The sequence below is a fragment of the Herpailurus yagouaroundi genome, unplaced genomic scaffold (assembly GCF_014898765.1).
Source record: "Herpailurus yagouaroundi ecotype Mexico unplaced genomic scaffold, PumYag 205, whole genome shotgun sequence".
Classification (NCBI taxonomy): Eukaryota; Metazoa; Chordata; class Mammalia; order Carnivora; family Felidae; genus Herpailurus; species Herpailurus yagouaroundi.
Genome location: NW_024412436.1, coordinates 7,513,688 through 7,534,127, shown reverse-complemented (window position 1 = coordinate 7,534,127; position 20,440 = coordinate 7,513,688). Strand labels below are relative to the sequence as shown.

Here is a 20,440-nt window from a genome sequence, read left to right as displayed (position 1 = left end):
TCTGATAAACCCATCTATGGAGGTCTTGATTTTGACTATTGTCATTATTAGTTCTGGGATTTTTATTGGGTTCTTTTTGGTATCTACTGCCTAATTTTTATTTTCTAGTATCCTTCCTCAAATTCTCAAACTTGTGTTTTGTAACTTAACATAACAAACATGATTGCCTTAGGGTCTGTGTCTATAATTCTTATAGTGGGTGTGGGTCGCTGGTTATTTATTTATTTTGGCAGGGGGACAGGTACCCATGATCTCTAATTTCCATGTACACATTTTAAACTGAGCGCTCAAAATTATATTTGAAAGAAAAAAATAGGGGTAGTTTGAAGCCTAAGATACCAGTATAATGCTTTAGAGAGGATTTATTTTTGCTTCTGACATTTTCTGTGGGTGTTCCAGCACTTATTTGGTGGGTAAAATTAGGATCTGTCTGTTTCTAGAATAGTTGTTCCTTTAGTATCTATATGGGTCCAGATGAGACTAAGCTAGTGGCCTTCATTCTGTTTGCCCTCTTTTAGCCTAGGGATTCAAAACGTTTTTTACACAACAAGGATGTGCCCATTTTGAATGTTATTCACCTGGAAGACATGGAAGTACTCATATTGGCAGTTGGGCACAGATAAGATATCCCGACATTTACACATAATTCTCTTTTTAATAGCTGGAAAGCCCTCTCTCTTTAATAGCTAGAGAGCCCTCTCTCTTCTCTCCAAAGAAGCACATCTGCTAGTATATCATTATCTGAGTAACATTGCATCTCAATTACTTAAAAAATAACTTTTAAATTGATACTTCAACTCTTATGAATGTCTGTATTGGCTCACCTCGCAAATGATGTAATTAAAATGATGATTTATGACATTGAGAGGGACTATGAGGATGCTGATAGCTGTTGTTCTATGACATTTCTAGATTATTTATGAGGTGGGTCAAGTTAATTTCCAGTTATGGGCTAAAGAAACATGTATCAAACAAGTAAAAGAGATAAAAAAGATGAATAATGAATCGTGCATTTCTAGACAGCCTTTAAACAATATGCTGATAGACTGGCAGGTAATGATTATCATTATTTTTTGTAAGTCCCGGCTCTTTTCTCATTTCATTCTCAGTGGAATAGATAAAATTACTTTGTACTGTTAACTCCCAGGAATTCCCTCAGTCCCTGTAACAGGGAGAGTCCATATTACAGGACTTTCTCCTGGTAGGTGACAATTTTCAAGTCACATCTTGCCTTTCTCTTTCTTTCTTTCTTTCTTTCTTTCTTTCTTTCTTTCTTTCTTTCTTCTTTCTTTTTGACAATCCAAATCTAAGTGAAATTTGAATGTATAAAGTAGCTACATTTTATAACAATATCTGAATAATGTGGATTTGATGTCCCTTGGGTTGTAAGAAGGAAGAGATAGTTAACTTTTTGTATAAGGTTGGGCAGGGGAAAACGGATTTGGGTAGAATGTCATAATTTATGACTTTTGGAAATTGAAAGATAGCATGAAGGTCTTGGGTGCCTGGTAAGGTAACAGGGTGTCAAAAGCTTGAACAAAGTTTATTGGTTATGAAACTACAATTTTGAGCGTGGCTAGTTATCCCTCTATTGTTCCTAAAAGTCAGGAAGAAACAGTTGCCCCTGGGAGGCCTCAGGAAGTTAAAGATTATCATACCTTCTTTCTCTGGAGGGCTTTCTTGAGGGTGAGGAGAAATGAAGAACCTGGTTTTCTCCCATCCTCTGAGCGTGAAGAACTGGAGGCTGTGGGACAAGCTAGGGATTACGGAGTAACTGGTGTGTCAGGAACAGCTGCAGTTCAATCTCTTTGGGATTCAGTTACCTGTTAATCCCTAAAATAGGTCCTTTCTACCAGAATGACTCCAAGAGGAGTGTACTTTATACTATGCTTTACAAGAGACAGTATTTCCATTTCTCTCTGCATATATTTATATATTTATTTATACCAGTAACTCAGTATTATTGGGAAGAATAAAAGTTTATAAAAAAATTTAGCAGAGATTAATTAATACAATATTTGCTCTGTTGTTTTCGTCATTCTCCTACGGTTGAAATAGAATATTATCTCACTTTGACGAATGCAGCTTGCTCAATAATTGTTTATTCATTTCACCAGGGCCTTTACACTTGCAGCTATTTCCTGGAATGCCTCTGTCTTTGTATGGCTAGCTCTCAGTGTTCAGGTTTCAGCTCAAACACGATATCCCTAGGTTTATCACTCTGCATAAAAGAGGTGCCCCCTCCATCGTTCTCTAAGCATCTTCCTGCTTACTTCCTTTATTACCTTTACTATTATATGAAGTTTACTATTTTTTGAAACCTGGTTTATTTATTTACTTATTTCATTAGCAAATAAATACTAGTGGAAGTGAATGGGGAGGAAAGTAGATGGACTCAAGATATAATTTTGAGGTAGAATGGCCAGGATTTCTTGGTAAATTGGGCATACTGTCTGCATTTGTTGGGGAATGAGAGCAGAGTTCAGAAATCAAAGAAGACTCCCAGGTTTCTAGCTTGAGTAACTGTTGGAACCATTTACTGACTATGAAAGAATGGGGAGGGGGCGGATAGCAGCTAAGACATCCTTTGGGATAAGTTGGAGATATGAGTATTGAGTTAGGTAACTAAATAGGGATATTAAGTATGTAGTTTGATACATAAATCTGGAACACAGAGGGCAAGTCTAGGCTGGAAAAATAAGTTGGGAGGCATCTGTACATAAGCATGAAGGTGATATTGAAAATCATGTGAAGGGATAACTCACCTTGTGAAAGAGGAATGGCTAGGAAGATGGCTGAGAAAGAGAATAATAGCATGTGTATTTCATTCGTATTTACATAAAATTTGTAAAATGCACAAAACTGCATATTTTATAAGAACACATGCAAATAAAATGATAGAAAAACATTATAGTAGTTTTCTAGAGTCTAAAAGTAGTAGGGGATGAATAGAAAAGAAAAAATATTGAAATCAAATATGAATTGACTTTATACTTTATAATGTGGTATAAAGTTAAGAGTGTGGTTAACTCAAACCTCTCTATGGTAGCTTTAGCAGAATTTTTATTTATTTTTTTTTTAATTTTTTTTTTCAACGTTTATTTATTTTTGGGACAGAGAGAGACAGAGCATGAACGGGGGAGGGGCAGAGAGAGAGGGAGACACAGAATCGGAAACAGGCTCCAGGCTCTGAGCCATCAGCCCAGAGCCCGACGCGGGGCTCGAACTCACGGACCGCGAGATCGTGACCTGGCTGAAGTCGGACGCTTAACCGACTGCGCCACCCAGGCGCCCCTTTAGCAGAATTTTTAAAGGAAGAAAAAGGAAAGATCATCTAGCATTGAGCCCTGGGTCACTTCTTCATCTACAAGTGAAGAGCTGGGAAAAAATAGTGTGAAGAAGTAGCCAATGAAATAAAGGGTGCGTTCAAAATTACAAAGATCAAGAAAGATATTTTCAAGGGGAGGGCATGTCAATTGCATCAATACTGCTGAAAATGCAGAAAACTGTCCACTGAACCTGCCCCTTGGTTAGTGCAAGGCATTGGTGACCTTGACAAGAGCAGTTATCAGTGGAGTGATGGGGACTGAAGGCAGCCTGTCACTGAAGAAAGAATGAGGGGTGAAGATGTGAAGATGATGAATAAATACAGTATGTCCTAGAAACAGGGAGGTAGTTGAAGTGGGATGCAAGGTCAAGGCAGGTTTGTTTTGTAAACATGAGAGAGAATACAGGAAGTTATAGCATGAATTCGTGGCAATGGTCCAATAAACTGATGACAGAGGGAGAGGGATGGAAAATTTAAGGAGCAATGTCTTTATGGGGCACCTGGGTGGCTCAGTCAGTTAGGCATCTGACTTCAGCTCAGGTCATGATCTCACGGTTCATGAGTTCGAGCCCGGTGTCGGGCTCTGTGTTGGCAGCTCAGAGCCTGGAGCCTGCTCCAGATTCTATGTCTCCCTCTCTCTCTGTTCTTCTCCCACTCATGCTCTGTCTCTCTCTGTCTCTCAAAAATGAATAAAAATGTTTAAAAATTTAAAGAAAGGAGCAATATCTTTGGGAGGATATGGAATCCAGCATATTAGTGCAAGAACTGATTTTTTTCCTTTATTTTTCTTAGGGAACAGAGAGGCAGCTTGTGTTGTTGTTGTTGTTGCAGTTGTTGTTAATTGTAGTGTATTGCCAAGGTTATTGTACATTGTTTTAAGAATCAAGAAGTTCTAAAAGACATTCAGCATAAACAATAATCACTCTCTACCTTCATCATTTCCAGCTCCGGGTATATGTCTGTCTCTAAATAACATGCCAGTACTGTTATTTCTTCTTTCTTTTAGTTTATCGTTTTAGGTAATGACTTCCCACTATCAGAGAGGAGGATTAATGTGTTTTCATCTCTTTATTCTTTTTTTTTTAATTTTTTTTCAACGTTTATTTATTTTTGGGACAGAGAGAGACAGAGCATGAACAGGGGAGGGGCAGAGAGAGAGGGAGACACAGAATCAGAAACAGGCTCCAGGCTCTGAGCCATCAGCCCAGAGCCCGACGCGGGGCTCGAACTCACGGACCGCGAGATCGTGACCTGGCTGAAGTCGGACGCTTAACCGACTGCGCCACCCAGGCGCCCCATCATCTCTTTATTCTTTTAACATTGCATCATAATTTTGGTTAGGTCAATATTGAATATTTGATTTATTATAACTGACTATTCAAATGTAATAATGATTATTTTTCCTTTCCTGAGAAATACAACTATTTTTTTTCTGGATTTAATAGTTGTCTTGTTTTCCTTTGCTGAATTTTCTAAGACTTATCAGAAATTCAATTTCCAAATTCTCCTCCAATAATCTAAATCTCTTCTGAATATATTCCAGGCTCTAAAGATTTTATATCCTGGAAGAAATACCTCCTGGGGCCTCTGATTTGCTGCATTCTGTAATGGTTGTTCTATATGCCAAGTGCAAGCTGTCATATGTTCATCTAGAGAATTCTCCATGTCTCTGTTGCCTGTGTTGGAGACTATTTTCTGAAGCCCATGACTTCCTTTTCTTGGTTTACTCCCTAGTTTTGGTGGATCACTTTCTCTGGGGGTTTTCTGAAAAAGGATAGATGGGAAGCAAGTTGTTTTGAGAACTTGCCCATGATAAAATATTTTTACTCTATCCTTACACTTGATTTGGCTGGGTATAGAATTTTAAGCTGGAAATAATTTTCTTTCAACAATTTGAAGACATCAGTCAACTGCTCTCTACCCTCCAGTGTTGTGGTTGAGAAGTAGTAAAGATTCCTAATCCTCTGCATGTGGCTCATTTACTTTTTCTCTCTGGAGACTCTTCTCTTTGCTCCCCATGTTCTAACATTTCTCAATGATGTGACTTATTCTGTCCTGTGTTCCCAATTGTTCTGGTCACTTGGTAGGCTTTTATTCTGAAAACTCATGTCTGCTGGTTTTAAGATATTTTCTTAAATTTATTTGCTTAATGGTTTCTTCTACTTTGTTTTCCAAAATCATTGAGATGTTGGACATAATGGACTGTATTTCTAATTTTATTAACTTTTGTCTCATATTTTCTTCTCTTTGCTCTACTTTCTGGAAGACTTCTATAGCCAAATCTTCCCACTTTACTACCAAGCCTCTTCTAAGAAATTTCCTAGTAATCTCCCAGGCTTGGAGAGATCCTAAAGTAGAATTTTCAAAGTCTTTACTTAGGATAATGAGGATATTTAGATTGATAGAAATCAAAAGTTACTATCAGTTTTGGCAACAAGCTGTTGAGATTTGGGACAGATGAAAGAGAAAACTATTGCATTGTTCAGTTGGCTCATGGCAGGACATCAAGTTATGACTTGAACAGAAAGTAAACAAAATAGAAACAAAAACAAAACACAAATATCAACAAGAAGAAAGCAGGTCAATATTATTATAGACAAAGTTCAAGGTAAAAAAAAAAAAACTACCTCTACATAAAATAAAAAATACTTCTTTCACATGGATAAAAGTTTGTATCTGAAAATGAAAGTATATAATGTCAATGATTAACTCAAAGGTATTTACATTATAATTTCATTAAGTAATGAAATAAATGAACTGGCCATTGTTTACCAAATCTCAATTATTGCATAACACCTTCATAATATAATTAATATTTTATTTCAAATTGATGTACATTTTATTTAAATAAAAATATAAGTTTATATTATGGTTTCAAATGGAAAATCAGTTTCATTGATGAGTAGAAGGGAAACATAGAAGTTGTAGCAGAATTCTATACCTATAGATGAACTTTCACCAAAGACTTTCCCTCTATTTTTTACAAAAGGATATACATTTTCTTTTTTACAAAAAGATATTAGCAAGTGTTACAAAGATGTAAAATATATATTTGCACCAAAAAAAAAAAATACACTCTTTCTTACTAAATGGGTAAGGCTGGAAGAAAATAAAAAGTGAGATAATGATCAGTGTTAACTAATCACCTTCAATCACCGGGGTATGAACATTGGTATACATCCCACCCTTGCAGAAACTCCAAATTAGATTTCAGGTCAGGAAATGGGGAGGGCGGGCGAGAGAACCCAACAAAACACAAAACTAGCCTAAAGAAAATAAGAAGAAATAAACCAAAAAAAGCACATTAAAAAAAAAAAAAAACAGAAAAAAGTTGATATATGAGGCCATAATTCCATTTCTAGAAAATTCAAGTTGTCATCGGATGATGCAAGGTGAGCTGGGCTCCTCCCCCAACAAACTCCTAGTGATGATCACCTTTCCTCTGCTCCCAGTAACAGGCTTACCAGAAGTCATAGGAAATTTAAAAAGTGTCAAAGGTAAGTCTGAGAGGGCTAGAACAACCAGTTATAGTTTTTTTTTTTAATTTTTTTTTAATGTTTATTTATTTATTTTGAGAGAGCGAGAGCAAGCCAGAGCATGTGAAAGCAAGGGAGGAGCAGAGAGAAAGGGAGAGAGAATCCCTATGTGGGGCTTGATCCCACAAACCATGAGATCAAGACCTGGGCTGAAATCAAGAGTCTGACACTTAACCGACGGAGACACGCAGGTGCCCTTCCAACTTAAAAATTACTTTCTTGAGTCCTATAAGACCGATATGCAATATTCCCAGCGAACAAGGCAGAGGTGACTCACTGAGCTTAGAAACCTAGAAAGAGGTGAGCTAGATGGGTATCAAAGCAGAGTGCCAACCTAGGCAGGAACAATCAAAATATCCCTGGAACACATTGCGGGTAGGGTGCCAGGAAACAGAGATTTGCACACATGACTCCTTATATGGAGAGTCTTGATCTTCCTGAAGTAGACAGACATTGAATGGAAATGGGAATAAAGAATCAAATTTAAAATGTTCCTCTCTTAGTGACACAGTACAACCAGAGACTGTATCCAGTCCAGACTGACACTAAACCTAAGAAACTCTCTTGGGAGTGGCAGTCAAAGTCAGCTGAAATTCTGAAAATGCGGCATAGTGCTGTGAATTATGCAAAAGATTTAGTTTGTAATCTAAGTTTCACACCTTCCAATAGTTCTGTTGCAGACAGAGTATAATGAAAAAAGGAACAAGAGACATAAAAAGGTAGGAAAGCATATTTCCTATTAAAACTTTAAAACATTCTCAGTAAATATCTTTGTAACTGTGTTCATGAGTTGTCTCTACTCTTTAAAGGTTCAGTGAGCAATGCTGCCCATTAGAATTAAATGAAAACTTTTTACATGAAAGACAATTCTAGAAAAGTTACATTACTGTGTTGAGTACATCTGATATATCTCTAATTTTTAAAAATGATGTTTTCATGAATTTTTTTTCAAAGCTATGCTTCGGATAATATTTTGTTTGTTTTTGTTTTGTTTTATTTTTTATTTTTTTAAATTATATCCAAATTAGTTACCATATAGTGCAACAATGATTTCAGGAGTAGATTCCTTAGTGCCTCTCACTCATTTAGCCCACCCCCCCCACAACCCCTCCAGTAACCCTCTGTTTGTTCTCCATATTTATGAGTCTCTTCTGTTTTGTCTCCCCTCCCTGTTTTTTTTTTTAAAGGCTTTTTTTCTTTTTAAGTTTCTTTTTTAAATTTTTTTTCAACGTTTTTATTTATTTTTGGGACAGAGAGAGACAGAGCATGAATGGGGGAGGGGCAGAGAGAGAGGGAGACACAGAATCGGAAACAGGCTCCAGGCTCTGAGCCATCAGCCCAGAGCCCGACACGGGGCTGGAACTCACCGACCGTGAGATCGTGACCTGGCTGAAGCCGGACGCTTAACCGACTGCACCACCCAGGCGCCCCTCCCCTCCCTGTTTTTATATTACTTTTGTTTCCCTTCCATTATGTTCATCTGCTTTGTCTCTTAAAGTCCTCATATGAGTGAAGTCATATGATTTTTGTCTTTCTCTGACTGATTAATTTCACTTAGCATAATACCCTCCAGTTCCATCCACATAGTTGTAAATGGCAAGATTTCATTCTTTTTGATTGCCAAGTAATACTCCATTGTATATATATATATACCACATCTTCTTTATCCATTGATCCATTGATGGACATTTGGGCTCTTTCCATACTTTGGCTATTGTTGATAGTGCTCCTATAAACATGGGGGTGCATGTGTCCCTTTGAAGCAGCACACCTGTATCCCTTGGATAAATGCCTAGTAGTGCAATTGCTGGGTTGTAGGGTAGTTCTATTTTTAGCTTTTTGAGGAACCTCCATACTGTTTTCCAGAGTGGCTGCACCAGCTTGCATTCCCACATGAAAATTTTTAAATAGAATTAATAGTACATGGCATTTACGGGCACCTGGGTGGCTCAGTCTGTTACGCATCCGACTTTGGCTCAGGGCATGATTTCATGGTTCATGGGTTCAAGCCCTGTGTCGGGCTCTATGCTGACAGCTCAGAACCTGAAGCCTGCTTCGGATTCTGTGTCTCCCTCTCTCTCTCTGCCTCTCCCTCACTCACACTCTCATCTTTCTTTCTCTCTCTCAAGAGTCAACATTAAAAAAAAACATTTAAAAAATAGTACATGGCATTTTAATATTTTAACTAGATTATCCCATTCGGCTTTGCCAGTGATTGATTTGGAAGCGTCATATGATCTGATATAGCTCAATGAGATGTGAAGAGAGGTTTGCTAAGGTCTTCTGGGAAAGTTCTTACTCACATCTCAGGGGAGAGTTTCTGGAAAGAAGAGTTCCCCTCTTTCACTGAAAGTGAAAGACTCAAAGTCTGGCATGGCTGCCGCCATCTTGTCCCCCCTGAAGATGAAACCTACACAAAGAAAAGGTGTTGGTTCACAGCCTTCTTGGTACTTTCCCCGGTGTAATCTGAAACCCACCCCCAAATGTAGAGGGCAGGGAGGAACTCAAGAGAGAGGTAGGGCACTGTGGGTTTGTAGGTAGCTGTTTTAATAAGCAAAGGGAACTTGTGTATGAGGCTTATCTTGAGTTGTGGCAAGACCAATGGATCCCCACACCCAACTTCCAAATCTTAAAAGTTTGTGAAGAGGTCCTAACTGGGCTCAGTCACGTGTACCCCGCGATGTTTTCAACACATCATCATCTCAAGCCTATGTCCTTGGAGCAATCTCTAGGGACAGGAAAGACATTCCAAGGACAGGGGAGGGGATTAGGAGCCTTGAATACACTGGTCTAGCGCATGGGTCAAGCAGTGGTCACATCTTTTTGATGAAGTTCAAAAACAAAAGGGCAGAACCAAGGGCAGAACCAAGAAGAGAAGCAGAACTACAACAGTGAGGTTGGAATCTGTTCTATTGGTGGGCTTCCAGTTATGCAAGTCCATCAGAGTTGTGTATCTAAGATGCCTCACTCACAAGGCTGAGAACTGAAGCTAGGTGTCAGCTGGGAGAGCAACCAGGGCTTCTGACTCCAATGCCTGTGTGTGTGTGTGGCCTCTCTGGCATGACTGTCTTAGGGTTGTCGAACTTCTTTTTTTTAAGTTTATTTATTTATTTATTTTGAGAGAGAGCAAGCAAGCAGGGGAGGGGCAGAGAGAGAGAGAGAGAGAGAGAGATGGAGAGAGAGAATCTCAAGCAGGCTCCACATTGTCAGCAAAGAGACTGATGCAGGGCTTGAACTCATGGACCATGAGATCATGACCTGAGTCAAAGTCAGATGTTTAACCAACTGAGCCACCCGGGTGCCCCCGGGTAGTCGAACTACTTACATGGTGGCTGGCTTACCACAGAACAAGTGTCTCAGGAAGCCACAGGGCAGAGGCATGAGCTTTTCTGACATAGCTTCAGCTGCCACTGTTCTCAGAGTCTATTGGTTATCAGCGAGGCATAAGGCCAGCCAATATTAAAGGGGAGGGTATTTAGACTCTTCTGTGGCAAATTCATACTATGGGGGGGCATATGGAATGGGAGATACTGTTACAACACTATTAGGAAAATAAACTTTGCCCCAACATTTATTTATTTATTTATTTATTTATTTATTTAGCTAGCACAAGTGAGGAAGAGGGGCAGAGAGAAGGGGAGAGAGAGAGAGAGAGAGAGAGAGAGAGAGAGAGAGAGAGAGAATCTTAAGCAGACTCCATGCCCAGTGCAGAGTCTGATACAGGACTCAATCCCATGATCCCAAGGAGATCATGACATGGGCCTTAGTCAAGTTGGACACTCAACTGACTAAGTGACCAAGGCACCACATTTATTATTATATTTTTAATTATTTTTAATCACTGTGCAGTGCCAGGCACCATTTCCTGAGAAATATTAATAATGATGCAGAAAATAAGTCCCACAATGTGCCTGCAAAATTGTAAAGTCGAATGCCCCTAAGCATTCTTTGATTGTTAAAAGAATTAATGCATAAAGTGCTTAGAAACATTTCTGGATTGTAACACGCATCAACAGGTTGGAAGGGATTAAAACGGACCATTTATTAAAAGTCTACCAACTTGGATTTTAAAACATTAAACTGTGTGGTGGAAACAGGAGGTATGCTCAAAGTAAAAAGGAAACAAAACTATCCAAAATAAATTGAGAAACATACATGAGGCAAATAGTAACCAACTAGCATAGAAATATCAATGCTGAAAAAAAGAGTTCAAACTGATAAGCAGCAGTAGGAATATAGAGTGATGTCATTCCATGATGTGATGTTACTCTATGATCTATGAAGAAACCATAAACTTATGTTCACTGAAGCACTGTGTATAATAGCAAAAGATGCCCTTCTTCAAGAAACTGTATAAAGAAAACATTTTATATTTATGCAGTGGAATACTAAGTTTAAAAGATTGTTAAGAAAATGTGCTAAATTCATGTGATAGGAGTACTATAATTCATGTGATAGGAGTACTATTAAGTTAAAAATACCATGGCTAGATCTCAAAAACAGTTTAGTTATAGAACAGTAAAGCTTTAAAATTTTAAACCCATTGTGTTTGCATATCAGTATACAAAGCAAAAAATACACAGGTAAACTGAAAGGATACACAGCAAAAATAATGATAGTTTCTGGGAAGATGGGGAAGAAAATGCCTCTCCGGTATGAGTAATTTGTTCTTTCTTTTAGTTTATGAAGGATATGCAGCAAATGCCTCAAAATGTTAGCATTTTCTAGGAAATGATAGTGATTGTTAGTAAACGTTCCTGTAGTTTTCTGTCAAACTGATGACAACACTAAGAATACTACTTACACACTAAACTTTGTGTTGTTTGCCTTTTAATTGTGGGAAGCCTAAACGAATGGGATGGGGGTTCATTGCTTTCTGAAACCATTGCATTACCTTTTGCTTTCTGAATTTCTTTTATTCTGTCCTTCTAACTTCGAAGTAACTGCTGTTTTCACTTTTTCATCAAGTATTTTATTTTTTTTAAAGTTCATTTATTTATTTTTGAGAGAGTCAGAGACAGCGTGAGTGGGAGACGGTCAGAAAGAGGAGAAAGAGAATCACAAGCAGACAGAACCCAATGTGGAGCTTGAAGCCATGAAACGATGAGATTATGATCTAAACTGAAACCGAGTCAAATGCTTAACTTACTGAACCACCCAGGTTCATCTAGAACTTTAGTAATTTCTGAATCATGAGTTGATCCAGGGAGGTGACACTGAGGTATAAAGAGTTCTGGTGAGCTTTTTGGAGTGTTTTGATTGTAGTTCAAGGATCATGCTCTCTCATTTAAATTTTCATATTTTAAATACATGAGTCAAATTCATAAATCACAAAATAACATAAGCAGTGTTACCCAGGGGTTTGACAGAGGCTAACTCTTATAAGCTTGGCTTTGCAAGTCCTGGACTTTTGACTTCTGGACATCATCCAATGTTTTTCTTTCGTGATTAACTGTCATCTGGTTTCAAGGAATACAAAGCAGAAGAGAGAAGAGATAAAACTGTGGTTCACATGTAATTTTATATCAGTTCGTGCTTTTCTGTCATCACCTCATACCAAAACAATATGCCTTTAATGTGAACATGCATATATTATCAGTGCAAAAAAACTTGGGAGAACCTAAATGTAAATAATAAAGATTCCAAAATCACCTGTAACTGTGGACACCTTCCACACTACACTTTAAAAGAGAGTTCTTGAGTGTACCCGTTTAGAAGAGAAAGGAAATTGCAGAGACCTCCACATGACTTTTTAAGTGTTGGCATTATGGATAATTATTATTTCATTGTCTATACTTCGCTTCGATTTCCAAAATTTCTATACGGAAGACGTCATCTGGAAGAAATTTTATTTTATTTATTTTATTTTATTTTATTTTATTTTATTTTATTTTATTTTATTTTATTTTTTAACGTTTATTTATTTTTTGATACAGAGAGAGACAGAGCATGAACAGGGGAGGGTCAGAGAGAGAGGGAGACAACAGAATCCGAAACAGGCTCCAGGCTCTGAGCCGTCAGCACAGAGCCCGACGCGGGGCTCGAACTCACGGACCGCGAGATCGTGACCTGAGCCGAAGTCCGACTGAGCCACCCAGGCGCCCCCTGGAAGAAATTTTAAAAGATTCCAAAGAGAGAACATGTAATGAGTGATTATATGATAAATAAATATTTCTTTCTAGAATGTCATCAACCAACACTGACTCATTCACCAGCTAATACTCTCGCCCTCCCTCTGCCTCAAACAGCGATCAAGCTGTTTCAAAGAGGTTTCAGCGTAAACTTCCTTCCCCATAATTCCCTTCTCCCTGGTTTCCAGTGAATCCGAGGGCTTCCAGGGTCCGCTCAACTACACGGAAGGTAAGCCCGCCCCCTCTCTCTTTACTGGCCATTCACGATTGGTCCCACCCCACCCCCTCGGCTTCATTGGATAAGAGCGAGGCGCCGTGGGAGGGATGTGTTCAGACAGCGGGCGTGGAGGCGTGGCCTCAACCGCCCCCAAATTCTACCCAGGCTCCCGGTGCACCATGTACCGCGTCGTCCGACTCCTCGCGCGCTCGCGTCGCCTCGTGCGGCCTCCCGGCTCAGCCTCAGCTCCCGGCCTCGGAGGCGTGCCGGGCCTCCCACTGCGGGCCCCGAACGCCGCTGGAATGGTGAGCGCTGGCCGCCCGAGCCCCGGCCTCCCCGCGGTGACCTTCAGCCCTCCGGCTCGCCGGCCCGGCAGGCGGGAGGGATTCCCGCGGCGTCCCGGCCGACCCCGGCCTGGGCCGCGCGCCCGCGTGGCGGGCTTCCGGGCCTCGTAGCGCCGCCTCCTCCCCGGGTGAGCGCGTGGGCAGGGGCTGCAGCCGCCGGCGAGGGTCCTGCGGGGACCCCTGGGGTGGGCCGTAGGGGCCCACCCCAGCCGCGCGTTCTGCGGCGATCCGGCCGGTGCGGAGGCCCCCACCCTGGGGCGCTGCCCTGGGGACTGTGCCGGGGTGGGAGGCGGGGGACGAGGGCCGCTGCCGCCCCTGCCCCTGAGCAGGCCCAGTGTTGACCGTCGCCCCGGACCTGCGGCCTTTTATCACCACTGGGCGGTGAACTTCTTTCAGGCCTCGGGGTGGGGTTGAAGGTTCTTGGGAACTTCAAAGACTTTACTTTTCACGAAGTTGCCAATTTTGGTAGGCTGACGATGGTTTTCCCCACTTTTGTAAAACCTTGAAATTTGTTGAGCGGGACAGAGTGTCCTTAAGTATGTTAGGGAAGTTTGGATGGGATCTAACTGTAGCTGAGTCAGTATTTTTTAATTCAGAAAGACCAAAGGAACGTCAAGGTCCAGGTTCAAGCCCTTTGCTTTTTCGAGTGTCCCCTTCAGTAGTTTGGGCTTTGACGAGCATTTTAAACACATAGGCGCACGCGTATTGGTAGGAGGAGTTTGGAGAGTAAGTGGTAGTTTAGTAAGAGTTACAGTTCTGCACAAGTTCACCGTGCTGTAGTATGAGCTCTGCAGTCAGAGATGTGATTTCAAATCCTACTCTGCTGCTCAAAGTTCAGATTTGGGGCAACTTGTCTTTGTGCCTCAGTTTCTGCATGTAAAATGGAAATAATAACAGGTACCCAGCAAGATTGCCCATGTGAAAGTACTTTGACAGTGTTTGGCAATAGTAGGTGCTCATTAAATAAATGCCTCCACCTAGCATATTTCAAAGGCCCAAGACATGTTCCGAACTGTGAACTTTAAGATAATTTCATGACATTACTGTACTTGAAACTACAAAATCAGGGGTGCTTCATATTCCTGCAGTTTCCTGCTCTAATAATTTTGGTGCATTTAGAGCCTTTAAAACATTTATGTATTTTTTACTGAGTGTTTTGTAAAAAGGGAATTGGCGGCTGGAGAACTGAATCTGTCCTGTTATAAATATTGAAAAAAATAGCACTGCCTTGCTTTTTTAATGTTGTAATGTTAGCTAAGATCAAATGGAGGTAGGATTCCCCCCTCGCCCGTAATTCCAAATCTATCTTTTGCCCTGTAATCTCAGTTCAAAATCTTTGTGTTGATTTTATTAAAAGCCTTTTTTTTATTGCTCCTGTTGAGAATTTACATAACCATAAATGCCCTAAGTTACCTTGTATCCAAATGAGCCATAAATGTTCATCCACTAGGAAGATAGCATTTATTGAGTGCAGGCTGTGCATCTGAGTCCTGTGAAAAAGACAGTCACTACAAGCATAAGATAATGCATTTATTGAACACCTGCTATGTATCAGGCCCTTTGAAAAAGACAGTTGCTACAAGCATAGAGTTTAGAGACTACTGGGGGTGTTTAAGAAAAGAAATGATGCACAGTTAATTACAATGTGATAAATACTGCCTAGGAGAAATAGCACAGTGAGAGTGAGAACATGTAGTGGAGACCAGCTTTGACAGTGCCTTGCTGGCATGGTGGATGGAAAGCCCCACGTCTTTTAAAGTTTCTTTTCTGTATTTCCTTAATGGTCTGCAGGATGGCCATGAAGACTGGAAACAGATTATATCTTCTATATTACAATGTAATATCAATAAAAACAGTTATTGTATATTTGCCAGTATTGCAAGACTTTGTGGTCACCCTATATTTTAAGTTGAGCCAGAGTTTTCCTGAAAGAAACTTAAAACCCAAACGCTGTGAAGTCAAACTTTGGATTTTTATCTTTGGAGATTGTCTTTTTACATGAGAAATGATTTGGATTTTCTTGAACACTGAATATTCTTTTAAACCACCTGAAACTGAGAATCTGAAAGACATTTTTTAGAAAGTGCCATGGTTTAGTTAATGGTTATCTTACACATGCATGTGCAGGGGGACATCTTAGAGGCTCGAGGCCTGTATTTATTGACTTTTCTGGTTTAGACTGGCAGGCAAATTTTGAGACCATTTCATCAATTTCTGAGGTTCCTGAGTTAGTGGCTGCTAACAGTACATGGTATTTCTGTGTCTTAATGGCAATAAGCCTGCAGAGAACAGGACCATTACCCTTCATACTTCTCCAGAAGGGGGGCTGATTTTAAATGAGCACAAACCTCACAGGAACCATTGGGAAGTCACACTTTGTGTCTGCCTCATGCCCAGCTGGTTAAACTCTTTATTTTTTTTATTCTTTTTTTTTTTTTAATTTTTTTAACGTTTTATTTATTTTTTTGAGACAGGGAGAGACAGAGCATGAACAGGGGAGGGTCAGAGAGAGGGAGACCGAATCTGAAACAGGCTCCAGGCTCTGAGCTGTCAGCACAGAGCCGCCGACGTGAGGCTCAAACTCACAGACCAAGAGATCATGACCTGAGCCGAAGTTGGCCGCTTAAACGACTGAGCCACCCAGGCGCCCCTGGTTAAACTCTTTAAGCCATGGTGTTAAATACCTGAAGTGATAAACTGCCTTCTGCTAGAAACTCTCTGAATTATGGCATAAAAAGGCATGGTTTTCAGAAATGCTACTTTTTTGTAACAGTGGATTATATGAATTAAAAACTTCTATTTAAGAGATGCCATTCATCACTTCATCCTCAAAAGCACTGATAATTTTCAGTTATTTGAGGATGAGCGTTCTCTTCATGCCCAGGCCACTGGGAAGAGATGATGTATGTGATAATGTGGAAGATTTTGAAAACCACACGAGTGCTTTTCAGACCTCAAGTGGACTCATAGGTAGATGGTGGAATCAGTGTAGTGGGTAGCTACCAGTATTATTATTATTATTATTATTAATATTTTAATAGAATGGCATAGAATGGAAAATACGGGTGTGTAACATACTGTTTCATGAAATTTTTGTTTCAGCCTTGTGTGCGTGTATGCACGTGTTTATGTATGTACCGGATCACTGTTGGCAGGTTTTTTCTGTGGGTTATTATTGTAAAGAACATTTGAAAGAATGTTTGAAGAGACCTGGCAGTTACCTGGTTTGTTGTTCCCCTATCCATATACATATGGATACATATATATCCATATATATGGATACATATATCCATATATATATGTATATGGATATATATGTGCTTATCTAACTGATGCTAACTCCACATAAGCATAGCCTCCTCTGACAGTTTTTCTCTAATTCCTGGTGCCTTTCACAGTGTTTTACAGCACTGCTTCAGTTTCTGTTCAACAAATGGATGCAACCTATATATTTCCTGGGGTTAAATGAAGAGATAACTGTTTGGCTTTTTGGAATGGTTTGTTGTTAGCTAGCTAAGCTGCTGCAGACGGTGTTTATTGTTGCAACTTTGGGATGTTTATTTTTATTATAGGGACAGTAAGCATATTTTTGGAAGTTTTTGCTGAGATTATGATTTTGGCCACGATTGACTTCTGTACTTTTCTAATGATCACTGTCAGGATCCTAGAATTTGATTAGGTTGTTGTTTCTTGATTTGGAATACAAAAATTGTTAAGGTTTAAGCTGAAGAACATGGTAAAATGTATTCGTCTAGATCTTTCAAGTAACTTTTAATGGATCTGAGTTTCATCATAGCAACCAGTTACTTAGGGGGCAAAGATACTGCTGTTTTATGATGAGAATTTAATAATTTTGAAAAAAAAATTTTTTTTAATGTTTATTTATTTTTGAGACAGAGACAGAGCATGAATGGGGGAGGGTCAGAGAGAGGGAGACACAGAATCTGAAACGGGTTCCGGGCTCTGAGCTGTCAGCACAGAGCCCGACGCGGGGCTTGAACTCACGGAAGGCGAGATCATGACCTGAGCCGAAGTCGGCCGCTCAACCGACTGAGCCACCCAGGCGCCCCGAGAATTTAATAATTTTGAAGCAGAAAGTGGTGATGTAAATCTAAGGGGTTGAACCTGATTTCACAAGTGACTGATGGAAACCATTCTCCTTTTAGAGCTGGCATCTTGTTGCTGTCTCCTAACAAGGTGATGAGAAGAAGAACACTGAGTTTATGAGTTGAGTGCCCCTGCTGTCATTGCTAGTGTCATCCGGTCAAAGTATACTTTAACATACGTGAAGATTTATTTAGGCTACCCAAAACAGAGATCGTAATGCAAAATATTTTCATTAGTGCTTCAGAGATACAGAGCCCCAGGTGCTTTGGGTCTACAGGGTAGGAAGCAAGTTATAGTGATGTATAGTGGTGTCAGTATAACCAAGCTCTGTTAGAGAAAAATCTAACCACACATGTCCACCTCCTTTTATTCTTCAGGGTTAGGGGCACAACTCAAGGCTCTGTTGTGGCCAGTCTGGAGTTACTCCCTCTGTTTCTTGGCTTATGGAAGTAGTAATAAAAAAGTAGTAAATCCAAACAGCTTTTGGGTTTTGCCACTCCAGGCTTTGAGGGTTTCAGGTCTTTCCCCTTGCTAACTGGGTGGTCTCCTGAGATTATTTAATCTCTCCAAATCTCCAATTCCTCTGAGGTGCAGATGCAATAGCACAGTCTCCTAGAGTGATTATAAAAGTCAGATAAAGTGATGCTTGAGAAGAGTTTGCTGCATAGCATACTGAATGCTGAGGTGTGATTATTTTTATTAGCTGCTGCTGCTTATTGGCTTAAGCTAGTCCTCCACAGACTTAGACAATAGAAGAAAATGTACCTCATTGGTGATACTACTATATGTCTACATAGATACAATGATACTTTTCTGTTTCTGCAATCCAAAAGGCTTTATAACATATAAAGGGTTTTGTAAATCTGTCTAGTCCCAGGGTATAACTACAAATTACGTTTTTCTTTTTCAGAGGACTATTAGTAAAACAGAATTACTTGGCTAGGAATTTTTAAATCTTTTGAATCATCTGACCATGTTTATTTCATAATGCACACTAATTAAAGCTCTGAGTATCTCTCTGGAGACTCCTTGCTATAAAGTATCATGTAAATTCCAACTTTTTATTATTTTACAGTAAGTCTTATAGTATTCTAAAATATTTGTTGAGCAATTAATTTTTTATTAGTGTAAATATATATTTTAAAAAATTTTTGTTAGTATAAGTTGATGTACTTGATGGAATCTTGGAGTCTCCATAATAGGGACTTTAGATCATGGGCTCTTATTCTGGGTAGTGGATTGGCTTCAACATACAAACTCTCTAAAATCATATGTAAGATTTTGCATACAGTATATGTATTTGTGTTCATTTTCCTAGAGAAAGGATCCATAGCTTCCCTCATATTCTCAAAGCGTTCCATTGCCCTGAAAAGGTTAAGAACTGACCTAGCCCATCCTCCCTTGTCTGTACATTTAATTTATAGATGAGAAAAGTTGACTTGTTGAAGGTGACACAGCTACTAAGTGGGGGGCTGTCTTGACTGCAAAGCCTGGGCTGTTCATATTGCACTCATGTATCTGTCATGCCTGGTATTTGTAGACCATGGCTGAGCTCTTCTTCAGTATGTAACATTTACAACCTTTAAAGTATCATTTTTAGGCCATTTTCTAAAGTTTCCTGTAAAATAAAGATTAACCCAAGTACTGCACATTGAATTGGTCAAAGCTTTTCCTACAGGAGATATACTTCTGAACTGGAAAAGATTATTATTTTTACTTCAGAGTCTTTCCTTTATTTAACCTCGGCATAGCATGTGAATTCTACAGTCTGTCCTTAAAATCTGCAGTATTTGCAAATGATATCTGATAAGAGGTTAATGTACAAAATATATAAAGAAGTTACACAACACCAAAAAGCCCAAATAATCTGATTGAAAATGGGCAGAGGACCTGAATAGACATTTGTCCAAAGAAGATGTGTAAATGGCCAACAGAGACATGAAAGGATGCTCAACATCACTAATTTTCAAGGAACTCCAAATCAAAACCACAATTATGTATATTACCTTACACCTGTCAGAATGGTTAGCATCAAAAAGACAAGAAATAAGTGTTGGTGAGGATGTAGAGAAAGAGGAACCCTTGTGCACTTTCGATGGGAATGCAAACTGGTGTGGCCACTGTAGAAAACAGTACGGAGAATCCTCAAAAAACTAAAAATAAGGGTACCATAAGATCCAGTAATTCCACTACTGGGTATTTACCCAAAGAAAATGAAAAAAATTCAAAAAGATAGATACACCCTTGTGTTTATCGTAGCACTAACAACAGCCAAGATATGGAAACAGCCCAACTGTCCATTGATAGACCAGTGGATAAACAAGATGTGATATATATACACAGTGGAATATTACTCAGCCATCAAAAAATGAGATCTTGGGGCGCCTGGGTGGCGCAGTCGGTTAAGCGTCCGACTTCAGCCAGGTCACGATCTCGCGGTCCATGAGTTCGAGCCCCGCGTCGGGCTCTGGGCTGATGGCTCAGAGCCTGGAGCCTGTTTCCGATTCTGTGTCTCCCTCTCTCTCTGCCCCTCCCCCATTCATGCTCTGTCTCTCTCTGTCCCAAAAATAAATAAATGTTGAAAAAAAAAATTAAAGAAAATGAGATCTTGACGTTTGCAACATGGATGGACCTAGAGGGTACTATTCTAAGTGAAATAAGTCAGAGAAAGACAAATACCATATGATTTCACTTCTATGTGGAATTTTAAAAACAAAGGAATAAACACAAAGCAGAATCAGACCCATCAATACAGAGCACCAACTGCTGGTTGCCAA

General features: G+C 39.7%; 1 protein-coding gene across 1 annotated transcript in view; it reads left to right on the top strand.

Annotated features, from left to right (window-relative positions):
• The first annotated feature begins 13,349 nt into the window (after window positions 1-13,349).
• Window positions 13,350-20,440, top strand: part of FH (fumarate hydratase) — a 31,251-nt gene continuing 24,160 nt past the window's right edge. The window contains exon 1 of the mRNA XM_040451798.1: window positions 13,350-13,517. Within this exon, the coding sequence (XP_040307732.1) occupies window positions 13,392-13,517 (126 nt within the window). The 5' untranslated portion in view covers window positions 13,350-13,391. The remainder of the gene's footprint in view (window positions 13,518-20,440) is intronic.